Raw genomic sequence first — 14,886 nt, 5'->3', positions numbered from 1 at the left:
TAAACTAACTTGGTTATTATTAAACATATGTGATACATATTATCGCAATTCTGTGTTTAAATAAAAAATCACCTATAGGTGGAGTAACATATATTTTTTTTACCTAGACTATTTGTGTAATCTATTTTAATGGACCCTGAGTGAGAAAAACACACCTCTTGGGCTTTTCTATTCGATGCGTATGCGATCCATAAAACACAGTGGATATAAAAAGTCTACACACCCCTGTTAAAATGCCAGGTTCTTGTGATGCAAAAAGAATGATACAAAGATAAATCATGTCAGAACCTTTTACACCTTTAATGTGACCTATAACTTGAACAATTTAATTGAAAAACAAACTGAAATCTTTGAGGGGGAAAAATAAAAAACTCACAATAACCTGGTTGCATAAGTGTGCACAACCTTAAACTAATACTTTGTTGGAGCACCATTTGATTTTATTACTGCACTCAGTCTTTTTGGGTAGGAGTCTATTAGCATGGCACATCTTGATGTGGCAATATTTGCCCACTCTTCTTTGCAAAAGCGTTCCAAAACTGTCCCTGTGCACAGCCCTCTTAAGATCACCCCACAGATGTTCAATTGGATTCAGGTCTGGGCTCTGGCTGTGCCATTCCAAAACATTAATCTTCTTCTGGTGAAGCCATGCTTTTGTGGATTTGGATGTGTGCTTTGGGTCGTTGTCATGCTGAAAGGTGAACTTCATCTTCAGCTTTCTAACGGACACCTGAAGATTATGTGCCAAAATTGCCTGGTATTTGGAACTGTTCAGAATGCCTTCCACCCTGACTAAGGCCCCGGTTCCAGCTGAAGAAAAACAGCCCCAAAGCATGATGCTGCCACCACCATGCTTCACTGTGGGTTTGGTGTTCTTTGGGTGATGTGCAGTGTTGTTTTTATGCCAAACATACCTTTTGGAATTATGGTCAAAAATGTCAACCTTGGTTTCATCAGACCATAACACATTTTCCCACATGCTTTTGGGGGATTTGATGTTTGTTTTTGCCAACTTCAGCTGGGCTTGGATGTTTTTCTTTTTAAGAAGAGGCTTCCGTCTTGCCACCGTACCCCATAGCCCATTCATATGAAGAATACAGGAGATTGTTGTCACATGTAGCACATCCTGTACTTGCCAGAAATTCCTGCAGTTCCTTTAATGCTGCTGTAGGCCTCTTGGAAGTCTCCCCGACCAGTTTTCTTCTCGTCTTTTCATAAATGTTGGAGGGATGTCCAGTTTTTGGTAATGTCTCTGTTGTGCCATATTTTCTCCACTTGATGATGACTGTTTTCACTGTGTTCCATGGTATATCTAATGCTTGGAACTTCCCTTCTCCTGACTGATATCTTTCAACAATGAGATCCCTCTGATGCTTTGGAAGCTCTCTCCATGGCTTTTGCTCTGAGATGCAACTAAGAAAATGTCTAGAACAGCTTTTTTGTGATTAATCAGAGTCACTTTAAATGATGGCAGGTGTGTAATGTTATTGGTTAATTCTGAACACAGCCACATCCCCAGTTATGAGAGGGTGTGCACACTTATGCAACCAGGTTATTATAAGGTTTTTATTTTTCATTTTTCCCCCTTGACGATTTCAGTTTGTTTTTCAATTGAATTTTTCACATTATAGGTCACATTAAAAGTGGAAAAAGTTCTGACATGATTTATCTTTGTCTTGATATATAACTTTCCCTGTCACTTCACTACGAATTCAGAATAGGCAGTAGGAGGGGTATTATGTTAAGATTTCAATGTGAGGTGCAACAGTTTTTAGGTATGAGGGGCTTTTTAACCAAATGAGACAACGCTTGTATGTATGAGAGGTTCATGTCACACCAGGTGTGAAACGCGACATCCGCTGGCATTGTGACCGCAAGAGACAACAGTCATATTAAATTGGTCACCAAAACCGCATTCTATCATCTAAAAAATACAGCCAGAATCAAAGGCTTGGTGTCCCAAAAAGACCAAGACCATGCTTTTACAGTGGGGAGAACATGTATTTGATACACTGCCAATTTTGCAGGTTTTCCTGCTTACAAAGCATGTAGAGGTCTGTAATTTTTATCATAGGTACACTTCAGCTATGAGAAAGGAATAAAAAAAAATTATCCAGAATATCACATTGTATGATTTTTTTATAATTAATTTGCATTTTATTGCATGACATGAGTATTTGATCACCTACCAATCAGTAGGAATTCCGGCTCTCACAGACCTGTTAGTTTTTCTTTAAGAAACCCTCCTGTTCTCTACTCATTACCTGTATTAACTGCACTTGTTTGAACTCATACCTGTATAAAAGACACTTGTCCACACAATCAAACAGACACCAACCTCTCCACAATGGCCAAGACCAGAGAGATGTGTAAAGACATCAGGGTTCAAATTATTGACCTGCACAAGGCTGGGATGGACTACAGGACAATAGGCAAGCAGCTTGGTGAGAAGGCAACAACTGTTTTCGCAATTATTAGAAAATGGAAGAAGTTCAAGATGACGGTCAATCTCCCTCGATCTGGGGCTCCATGCAAGATCTCACCTCGTGGGACATCAATGATCATGAGGAAGTTGAGGGATCAGCCCAGAACTACACGGCAGGACCTGGTCAATGACCTGAAGAGAGCTGGGACCACAGTCTCAAAGAAAACCATTAGTAATACACTACGCCGTCATGGATTAAAATCCTGCAGCGCACGCAAGGTCGCCCTGCTCAAGCCAGCGCATGTCCAGGCCTGTCTGAAGTTTGCCAATGACCATCTGGATGATCCAGAGGAGGAATGGGAGAAGGTCATGTGGTCTGATGAGACAAAAAGAGAGCTTTTTTGTCTCAACTCCACTCGCTGTGTTTGTGTTTGTTTAGTTTATAAATCTCTGAATGGTTTAGGACCTAAATACATTTCTGATATGTTTGAAAAATATAAACTGAGCCGGGCTCTTAGATCCCTGAACACAGGTCAGCTAGTAGAGCCCAGAGTCCAAACTAAACATGGAGAAGCTGCATTTAGCACTTATGCTGTAAACAACTGGAATAAACTACCAGAAGATCTTAGACGTGCCCCAATTTTTTAATCCAGGTTAAAAACACTTCTATTCTCACATGCCTATGACTGAGCACTTAAACTAAACCACACTGTTTAGCCTTATAGCTCCCTATGTTTTTATCCCATTTTTTATCTTCATATGTTTTCTTATTGTATTTTTATTATTATGATGTATTCATTTGTCTTGAAGTTTTCATTTGAATATTTGTTTTTATGTTATTGCACTTTCATATATTTTTCTTTGTAAAGCACATTGAATTGCTTCGATGTATGAACTGTGCTATATAAATTGTGTTCTCTGAGACTGGTGTTTGCTGCTTGGAGTGAAATGTTGTAAGCTGTAAAGTGGGATCGGGGATCGTTGCACTACGCTGTAGACATAATTAAAATACACAATATAAATATAATGTACAAATGTACTATGAGTGTCTAAAGCAGTCTATTACAAGTATGATGAGACTACACATCAATATAAATTGCTCGACGGAGTAAAGAGATCGTTTAAGTTTCTCAGACACTCCAAAAGATTTTGTAGAAAAAAGAGGTGGCAGCATTGCCGCTTGTCTGTATGAAAGCCCCCGGTAATGACAACAGGCCCTTCAACAAGAGGCGGCTGTGGGTGGTTCTTGATTTTGTGTCTGATCTGGAATATTTGGGATACTTTAGAAGGTCCAGGAGGTTCCTGTAGACTCCCAGATGATTACGGAAACACTCATTCAGTTACCTTTGATGTAATATGGATATTTTGTTTGCTGGGTGTGACCTCCCATTTGAGAACTTTAGCTGGTCAACTCTGACTGAACGTCGTACTGCTTTTTTCACTAAGTATTATCTTCTCTTCATCTACAATGTTAAGTAAAGCAATTTTAATTCTAAAATCAAGCCCCTAGTCCTCCTTGCTTGCTGTACTCTGATATCAGTATTAAGAATACATCATGAGAAATTCGCTTGTGAATATATTTTGCATAGTCCTATATTTCGTTCAATAAGTTAAACACAATTATCACTCTGCTACAAGCAGGGGTGTAAAATTGGTGGGGCGGGGGTGGTCATGACCCCCCCGATATTACAGACAGGTCAGTCTGACCCCCCCCTGGGATACATTGACTCAGATCCCCACCGAATTAACAAGCCAGGCTGAGGTCCCTTCCAGACAAGATTAATACAACAGTTTGGGGATTTTTTAAGTGTGATCACGCAACGTTTTTTTTCTTATTTTGTTATTGAAACAAAAGAACAATGCACTTGAGCAACACACTTGTTAATAGCAGCATAGTATTTTACCCACAGGAATCCCTGAAGCTGGACTCAAAGTCATCGTCATGCTATGAACAGCATGAGTTACTCAATAGGGAACAACCAGCAGGGGAGCAGCCAATCATGTACATGACTCATACTTCATCAGCATCAACGTTTCACCAAGTGGGTGGATGTGATGACCCATCAATTCCAGTATTGGCAGAATCATGTCAGTGCAGCAGCCTGCTAACAAAAACTAACACTGCTGCCTTTTGTTAACTAATGTTTGAATTGACTTTTCATTAACTTATGCTTGCATTGACTTGCTTGACGTTTTTGCATTGCTGATAGCTACCTTATTTGTTAAAATGTACTAACTATTGCTGGACAAAAACATGTGAGAACAAAAACATGTGAGTGATCATTATCAGAAGTAATAAAAGCCTTTTAAAATGTTTTGAAGCAGATGTCTATATTTATTTCCATTCAATTTAATTGTTTTTAATTATTTAAAATTGAAAGGATATTTGAAATTATTGCATCTCAACTGGTTGTCGTGAAAAAACTAAAGTAGAACATCCAGAATATTTGGCACACATGGTAAAGATCATCAAAAAAGGCTATTAAAAATGAAATGTTTGTTTAACAGTCAGATTTTACACTCAAAAAATGAGAAGAAAATTTACTTTTAACCAAGGTAACAAATTAACTCTTTAAGAGAGTCCCCAACTGCAAAAACAAATAACTCTGTATGATCTAGAGTATCTGTGTGGAGGAATCTCAAATCCCTTCCTATGAGTTCTCCCACCTCATCAAACATTATTGGAGACATTTTAAAGCTGTTATTTTGGATAAGGGAGGCTGCCGACAAGCACTAAATGCTGAATTGTTAATAATTGTGGTCTGCATGTTGAATGAATAAAATACTTAATGAATACATGAATAAAATACTTCTTGTTGTCAATTTTGTTGACTTCATTTAATTAAATGTAATAAACATTCGTTTTTTTGAGTTTCATGATCAAGCTGATAAAAAAAGTTCATTTTTATAGCTTGATTTTGTTCATATTTACCCATGAAACTAGAAATTCTCAAGAGCATTGTAGTTCAGAGATGGGCACAAATAAACCAAAAAATATCTTGTTATAAATTACAAATATTTGCCCATCAAATGTAAAAAAATATCATATAAAATACGGGTGTCAGAAAATGTATTTAATTAAAATACAAGTCATTTGTCATTTTAAAATACAAGAATACCTACAAAAATATCTGTAATACTATTTTAGGAATTTTGCTGATACCATTTTCAGGAGGGATTTACAATATGTGCAACAGTAGAGTAAGATAATTTCCTAGATCTCTAACTTTACAAGCAATCCTTAGAAGAGGTGCAAGAGACAATGAACAGTCATTACAATAGAGTAAGATACAACCTTTAGTAGCCTAGAAAAGTAGCCAAAAAAATAGCTTTCCCCTCCTGGAACAACATATAAAACAACATATTCTCCTTCATGTACCCCCTTACACTACAATTCCAATTCCCTTTCAGTTTTAATAAGTATTCTCCATAATTCATATTGAAAAACTGTTGCAAGCTGTTGTAAAGTACACCCCCCCCCCGACAAGATTTTGTTTGCAGTGGTATACAGTGGGGAGAACAAGTATTTGATACACTGCCGATTTTGCAGGGGTTTTCCTACTTACAAAGCATGTAGAGGTCTGTCATTTTTATCATAGGTACTCTTCAACTGTGAGAGACTGAATCTAAAACAAATGATCAATGATCATGAGGAAGGTGAGGGATCAGCCCAGAACTACACGGCAGGACCTGGTCAATGACCTGAAGAGAGCTGGGACCACAGTCTCAAAGAAAACCATTAGTAACACAATACGCCAACATGGATTAAAATCCTGCAGCACACGCGAGGTCCCCCTGCTCAAGCCAGTTCATGTCCAGGCCCGTCTGAAGTTTACCAATGACAATCTGGATGATCCAGGTCCTGGAGTGGCCTAGCCAGTCTCCAGACCTGAACCCAATAGAAAATCTTTGGAGGGAGCTGAAAGTCTGTATTGCCCAGTGACAGCCCCGAAACCTGAAGGATCTGGAGAAGGTCTGTATGGAGGAGTGGGCCAAAATCCCTGCTGCAGTGTGTGCAAACCTGGTCAAGAACTACAGAAAACGTATGATCTCTGTAATTGCAAACAAAGGTTTCTGTACCAAATAAAAATGTCTGCTTTTCTGATGTATCAAATACTTATGTCATGCAATAAAATGCAAATTAATTACTTACAAATCATACAATGTGATTTTCTGGATTTTTGTTTTAGATTCCGTCACTCACAGTTGAAGAGTACCTATGATCAAAATTGGACTTCTACATGCTTTGTAAGTGGGAAAACCTGCTAAATCAGCAGTGTGTCAAATACTTGTTCTCCCCACTGTATGCACTTTGTACAACTTTCTAGGGATCCTGCCATACATTAACAGCACAGCTGACATCACATTGCAATCGTCCAACTGAAACACATTATAAAAGTGAAAATACAAACATTAACAAATAACCGAGGCAGAGCATGGGCCCACCCGTCACCAAACACAGGTCCTCCACACACCGTGGCCCCACCCATAGCTATGCCAGTGGTCCAAATTCATGAATGGAAACTGTGCGTCCCACTATACTAAAGCTGCATTGCAAGAGGAAAACAACTCCAAAACACTTCAAACTACTTTTGGTAATCTGTGGCACTAAAATAGATTTTTAAAACTGTATTCTGACGAAACAACCGGAATTGGCTGAATTCAAATGGGCACTAACAAACTATTTCCTATAGCCACCATACACAGCTTCTGTTCTTCGGCAGTGACATCATCACGGTGAGCATGAACTTTAAGCTCAACAAGCTATATGAAGATAGGTTGCTTCACCTAGCTGGCCCATTTTCGTCAGTGGACATCAGAATAATGTTTGTAATTGTGGAAAAAGCCATTGTCATAAGAAATGTGTAAGGGACTTGGGAGAGGAGACTTGAGGTTTCACTCATTGCCATATCTGTAAGGTCTGTTCACAGTTCCATCTCTCAACATCACCAGGACGACATACAGCTCCGAAAAAAATTAAGAGACCACTGCAACTTTTTCTTTCTTTTCCAAAAAAAGTTGGAAAGGAAGGTTTTGAGTGAAGAACTCCTCTGTCCCTCACTGAAAACTTTCCTTTTCAACCTTTTTGGAAAGGAAAGAAAAAGGTGCTGTGTTCTCTTAAATCTTTCCGGAGCTGTAAAGCCTCCAGATCCCAGGATCTTCCAGATCCCAATCACAATGAACGCAACACTCCTACCAGCCCCCAATTACCGAAATACTAAGCCTGTTTGTGACAGAGTTTGTGATAGCTTTCTAACATTTGATCCTAGCATGATCCTAGCATGCCTTCCGTGTTTACGATTTAGCTTATCCTTGTCTATACCTTCTCCTAAGCCTTTTTGACACATGCACTGGATTTTGCCTGCTAGTTTACATAGTTATGTATATTATTGCTATTCTTGCTATATCTATAATATTTAATTATTTTAATTATATTCCCCATCCTACTCTTTTTTTTTAAATTGTGCTAGTTCACACTGCACATTTTTTTTGCTAGACTTTTGCTTCATATATATCTTACTTCTTACTATGGAGATTTCGTGTGCTATGTCACAAGAATTTCATTAGATGATGCTGTGTTTTTAGGCGCATTTGAGAAATAAACTTTTACTCGTTTACTGTGATGTATACGCTTACCCTTCCCGAAACAATGCATGGATTGCCACAATTGTGAACAAAACGGACCGGCAGACACAGGAAGTACCCATTTATTTGAACTGAGAATTATATAGCAACAATTAAAACATTATTTTGAGGAATACAACAGCATCATGTTATTTGAGGTAAACAACACCACGTGTCTTAGTTTGGAGATTTTTAGAGAAGTTTTCCACTTGAAATGTAGCTTAGCGATAGGGGTACGCACCGTATCCGTTCATGAATTTGTACAATGCTAATAACGCAAACGATTGACTGAGACAGAGCTGAATAATGGATTGTTGTAAAAAATTACTTTGAAAATAAAATGACATATTTGATTAAGTATTTTAAGTATTTTAAATAGAGTATAAAGTATTTAAAAATATTATTTTGTTACAAATTGCATATAATTATGCCAGCAAAATACAAATTACAAAAAACTCAAAAATCATTAAATACGTATTTTAAATACATTTAATAGGCTCTGTGCACAAGCGTATGGACGAACTTCCGCTTTAGCCAGATGTTGGCATATCAGTTTCCGGTTTACTTAAGGCAATCACTCGCGTCGCCCAAAATTTCAGTTTTTAGTAGATGTCTCCAAGACCTGCCTAAAATAAGCATTAGTGATGTCCATCGAATTGTTGATGCCTGGTCCCCTGCTCCAACAAGCAAGCGGAACAAGGGATTCAAACTCTACGTATCGAGTTATCTACACAACTACGAGGGTAAGTAGTTTACTGTGGTGTGCTGGCCGGCTATCGGCTAAGCTAGTTTGCAATGTGTTCCTTTTTAGTGTAGTGCAGGCATGACAATAGAACGCATAAAAATTCACCCTAGCCTCAAAATGGACAAAGAACGCTGGCTGAGCTGGAACGCTAGCGTGTCCCCATAGCAAGTGAATTGAAACAAACCTTCATTCAGCCTCTTCTAACCTGAATGAAGCTTAAAATTCCATAGCCTCAAAAAAGCACCAAAACAGGTCTCCTCTTTTATTTTACTACTGTAACTTCATTTCACGACGAAACTGAAAAGTAACAACTGGCATAGGAAGTAAACATCTGGTCCTATATGGTATTAATTGAGCTTAAACCTGCGTTACATGGAAGTATATAATAAATCGCCTTTTCTGACTATTTCTAGTCTAGCTTTTGAAGTCATTGAATGACGCAAGCCATATTTTATTAAAAAGAGGACATTCTCCCGATTAAAATGATTCCCCACTTGTACCTTGAAACTTAAATGAGTCACGTCCATTATATTTCTTTTTTTTTTAGTACAACAGCATCACTCATCTTGTTGTGAGTTTAGGGGTTTACTAATGCGGATGAGTATTAGTAAGTAAACTTAAAACTGCAATGCAGACTTCTAGACAAAAGTGGAAGTTCCTCACTATGCTGGTGCACAGAGCCTATTGAAATACTGCCCATATCTGTTGTAGTTCTTACCTTTATTTGGTTTTAGTTATTTATATGTACACTGAAATAGGTTTGCCCATTCTAAAATTGTATTCACATAAAAAAATAAATAATGCAGTACAGTCCTACAACCCAGTTGGTTTTGCATTTTTATCTAACGTAGCTTATCAGTTTTTACACGCACAAACTGCAGAGATTTACTTGTGGTTTGTAGACCAAGATGCATCAACTGTTTACCAATGCTGTTTTCTCCTGCTATGGCTCTTCTTGATCTCTCCAACAACCTGATAAAAAATATATATTGTCAATGCCATTTAGCAGAAAACTAGGTCAATTTACATATTACACTTTTGAAAGAACAATAAAGGAAGTGGTGGCTGCTGAGTGAAGGGTCCCATTTTGAGAGGATATGGCTTGCCACAGAGGGAAAGAACGGTTGGTTGACTTTGATGTCAAAAAAAATCTTCTTTACTAATCTTTCACCTATGAGACTTTACATATTTTGAACATTTCGAAGCACTATAACCGTCATTTCTGCAGTTCTAACAGAATGATAGCACTCCAATCTCAGCTAGTGTCACTGTACTAATGCTAAACACAGGAAAGTGGGACAGCGTCATATTCTGCAACCCTATGAAACCATGTTGAGGTAATAAACAGAATGCATTTAAAACATTTAGGAATGTTACATTGATTTACCCCTATGGAGATGATACATAGAGTGATTTTGACAAGGACCATGATCAAGAAGCCACATGAAGTCCACACTGTAGAGACTTCCAAAACTTGTATGGGGTACATAGGGCTGCTGTGGGTCATGTTTTGACACTCTTTCACCAAAGCAGTCATCGTAGTTAGGGTGTCACAAACTGTTGATATATGACAAAACTAAGTTAGAAAGATGATGTAGCCTGTGCAATCTTTCAACATAAAAATCAATAAACCCTCATGATTACAGTATACCATACACTTCTGTACTATACAGTAGTATAATGTCAATCAAATTAGAATGGGTTGTAGTTTCAAGAGTATTACAGAACAGCATGCCAAGAAGTTCTATGTTTTTCAAGAAGTAACAGAGTAAAACAGAGAAAGTGGTTTACCAGTTGATACATGAAGGATAACGGAAGACTTTCTGTTGATTTTTCCTATTTCAGCTCTAATTAGACACTCATAGGTCCCTGAATCCTCAGGCCTGACTCTGGGAAGAACCAGACTGTCATTCTCACCAAACCAGGCTGGTCTGGGATAGTCATATTTCTCTGGAACGTTGTTGTCCCTTTTTCTAATAATACCAGTCCGATTGTTCAGCTAAACACAGGAGAAAAGAGAAATGTATGGTAACACATTCTATGCGCACATTCTATATGCATAATGCCCCACTATATGTTCCACACATTATACACTTCCAAAACCCCCACCTCAAAATTCTGACCATTTGGGAAAAAGTAATAGAGATTTTAATGACTGACATTCATCAAAAAAATTTGCATGCTTAATTTGACAGCAAACCGGGGAAGGATATATTAAATTTTTTGCTGAATGAACATACTTAGAGTGAAAATGGCAAGTTACCTACCTTATACCAAGTAATGGATTTATGCATGTTGTTCTTCACAGCTTCACAGTTCATAGAAATGTCTTCATTGCACTCGGCATGCTTTATTAAATGACTCTCAGAATGGGCTAAACTGGCCATAACATATACTGCTAGAAAAGACATAGTATACACACACAGAAGAAAACAATTAAATTCTAGATCATGACAAGTCCTAATGCCAAGCAATTTGTTTTGAACTGTACAATTCTATTTCCTAATGATGTCACACCAGTGAAAATTCTGTTTAATTGGAATATTCTGAAGCAACATTCTATGCTTCAAGGTTTGAGGTAATTAATGAAGACATTATGAAAAACATATTTTGATAATTTGTAATTTGTTACAAAATAAATACACACGTACCCCAAACCAAATCAAAACAGGTATAGCTGATGAACATCTCCTACAGTAGAAGTAATGGCTGGATTAACAGCTTTACAGATGAGAAATAAAGCATACTGATCAAATGAACATGTAGGCTAGTGTAAGAGAGATGACAGATACAAATCGAAAGAAAGTATCAACACCCACACACAGATGTGTAGCAACCAACAGAGTCTATCATGCCATCATGTGGAAGTTAGGTGTAAATCATTGCATGCTGTTTGCCTAAAATTCAGTGCTATTTAAAGTAAGTCAAAATAGAGACTATGGCTATATTTTATACTTAGATATACCAACAATAAAGAATGCTAAGCAAACCTGCAGCCTCCTTCAAACAGGAGTTACCATGATACACAGTCAATGGGTTCACTTCAAACACATAAGTAGCGGTCTCATCCTGTTGTTTCCATCCCGAGGACCTCCCCATTGTCTCTCCTGGACCATATTATTTGTATGATTCTCTCCTGTTGACAGAAGAGGTAGTGAGATACAGTATATGAGTTATTATTAGGAAACTACATTTATGGAAAGGGGAAGAGTGGGGTATTTGGAAGCCATCCATCTTGATGAAACAATGCTTTCTCGTTCAGGAGATGCTGACACAATGAGCGACAGGGTGGGGGGAGCGTGTTGCAGCATGCTGCTGCTGAGGACCAAATAAGATCAATGGAAGCTTGTCCACTTCCTATTTGAAGCTTGTCATTGCAGCTGTAAATGTGTGCACATGTTGTAAGCCTGTGTTAATATGGGAAATAATACATTACAGTTGTTGTTGTGTTTTGTTTTTTTACAGGACCTTAGTCAATGCGATTCTGTCTTCTTATTAATTGCAATGAGGAAATGTGCTGCAATTAATATAGATTGGAATATTCCACTGCGGCATGTCACACAAAAATGATTTCCCACATTAGACCACGTGGGTGTCCAGGAGTTCCAGGGTTGTGATCAGTAGTATTTTATTTAAGTGGGATGTGTTACAACTGATATAGCATGCAAAACAGACACCAAACTTTCCCAAGTGTTTGGTGAGGGGAATTCCCAAAGATTTTAGATGAGATTTGATTCAACTTTATTGTAGTTGAATAGTACGAGTACAGTAGAACGAAATGCAGTTAGCATCTAAACAGAAATGGAAATAGAAGAGGGCAGGAAGTATCAAGTATAGCGTATGTCACGATCGGCATATATCAATGTGCAAAGATGGCAAATACAGTACAAATGGCAATTCTAAATGTGCAATGAAGGCAAATAGAGGGGGTCAGAAAATATACAAGTCAAAGACGCAAACGATGACACAAGTTGCATCCATATACGTCATTTATGAACAGCCACTGCACTGTACTGACAGACTGTCTGTGTTTTTGTTATAAGGGGACTTCTATCCTGGTTGCCAATATTCTGTACAGCACCACATCCAGAGTGTTCCACGCTACAATAAATCCCTGTGGTAGTTAACATGCCCAGCTGTAAGTGTGGGTCTCCATGTTTATGTCAACGAGGTTGTTCATTGCACACTCTCTGGTTCCTGATTGAGGATATCCTCTGAGTGTTTGCTCTTGAGGTGAAATAAAATGACCAAATGGTTCCTCCGTAGGTCTCCAACAGTGCCTGACACAGCTGGGGTACTGCAGTGTGAGACACACACATACACACACAATCTTGATCTTACAAGAAATGTAAACATTGTCTGACACACTTCATATAACTTCATATACATTTCTTTTTACAAAATGTACAGATTCTTTCTTTCTGAAATACCCCAGATATGCTACCTGTGTTCCAAACAGTATGACTTCAACATCTTGGTCACAACAAAGAGACACAGAGGCCATCATCTTGGTCTAAACCCACACATCCTTTAGCAGACTTGGGGAAAGAAAACAGTCCTTATCATAATAGTTGATAGATTGATTATGATTAAACTGCCTCGTCTTTGGAACCAGACTGTGCACACACTCACAGGCTCACATTGTTAGATTGTTTTTACAGGGAAGCATTATCTTGGAGTGGCTGTTGCAGAATTCTCACCTCTGGCTCTGGGCCTTCATAAGCACAGATTCTGTTCGTGGGTCACAGCAGACCCTGTCAGAGTAAAGCAACACGATGGGACACTGGGATAGAATTTTCAGCAGTTCTCTCTCAAACACGCTTCCACCCAAACCAACAGAACAAACAAAAAACAACATGCATGTAAAACCCTTAGGTTCCTGTGTGCATCTGTTTATGTGAAGGTATTGCTACAGACATGACCTGTTATTCAGGTGTCCCATCTCTCGCACAACATCATCTTCTTGGTCTGACAGACTGCTTCCTCCTGCTTCTTCTGGAAAAGATGGTCGTAAAATATTGGAACCGAAGGGGGTATGTCTACGCTTCAGAATGGGAAAGCCACAACGTGTGTCCGACAGCCATTAATATCTCTGACATGCAGGTTTGGCAAGGGGACATCTCCCCTGTCAGTGGTCTTTTGAAATATGGTAAAACTGTGTTTATTTCATGCTGAGAAGCTGCCTGGAGAGAATGTCATTAAAATATTACCTTTGTGCGCAGTTCTTCCAGCTAGAGGTCTTTAGCAAGGCCCTCTGGGCTATAAATGTCGGGAGGTAAGCACACAGTGGGGAATAGGGACACAGCCCCCCTTATGATGTTGAAAAAACGCTCCACTTCCTTCCTTTTTCTGGATCAACTATTTTTGTTCTTTTTTTGTTTAGGGGGAGGGTCGTAGTGGTCCATACACAAAAAGCTTTTTTTTTTCTTTTTTTTTTACTGTATAGAGTAGACAATAAAAATAGGGCAAGACCATAGGCTCTATATTTTCAATTTTGTCTTCAATTCTCCCGCACTCCTAAAGTTCTCGTTTAGGTACGTATACTGAGCAGACAAGTACACAAATCAACTGCATCTGTTTTCATACAAACATGTGAAATGTAATTTGGCTTGTACTTTTCTATAATTTCAATCAAAAGTTTAAAAAAAAGTATTCACAAAAAAACGAAGAAATCAGCTGCAAAATAATTGCAACTATCTACGTTGAAGTCACCGGAAAAGATGTCGCAGAAAGTCACTGAGTTGGCTTTCAACTGTTTCGTTCCTCCTCCCTTCTTTCACAAACCACAGAACACACATGCAAGCCATTTCTCATGTCAGGTGTTTGACTAAGAGAGGGGGTGGGTGTGCTGTCTAGCTCCATTTCACCCATGCTTAAAGTCTTCCTGTAGGAAATATGTTTGGGGCAGTGGGGAGACGCAAGCTTCCAGAACACATAAATTAACATGGTAAATATGATGAGAGGGACATCTCAGTAAAAACTCTCAAAAAAACTTGGCATGATCTAACGACACAGGAAGAACACAACAAAGAAACACAGAGGCAGATGATTCCTGGAAATAGGATTTTTATATTAGTAAAAAGCCCCTAAA

General features: G+C 38.4%; 1 protein-coding gene across 1 annotated transcript; it reads right to left on the bottom strand.

Annotated features, from left to right (window-relative positions):
- Positions 1 to 9,458: 9,458 nt before the first annotated feature.
- Positions 9,459 to 14,497, bottom strand: LOC117595394. Its single transcript, XM_034296098.1, has 6 exons — positions 14,006 to 14,497; positions 11,447 to 11,931; positions 11,063 to 11,193; positions 10,587 to 10,794; positions 10,183 to 10,352; positions 9,459 to 9,767 (listed from the first exon to the last, which is right to left on the bottom strand). The coding sequence occupies exons 2-6, from the start codon at positions 11,481 to 11,483 to the stop codon at positions 9,717 to 9,719; spliced, it is 597 nt and encodes a 198-aa protein (XP_034151989.1). The 5' UTR covers positions 11,484 to 11,931; positions 14,006 to 14,497; the 3' UTR covers positions 9,459 to 9,716.
- Between the last annotated feature and the right edge of the window lie 389 nt (positions 14,498 to 14,886).

The sequence above is a fragment of the Esox lucius genome, chromosome 12 (genome assembly GCF_011004845.1).
Source record: "Esox lucius isolate fEsoLuc1 chromosome 12, fEsoLuc1.pri, whole genome shotgun sequence".
Taxonomy (NCBI): Eukaryota; Metazoa; Chordata; class Actinopteri; order Esociformes; family Esocidae; genus Esox; species Esox lucius.
This window is presented reverse-complemented; position numbering and strand designations above follow the sequence as displayed.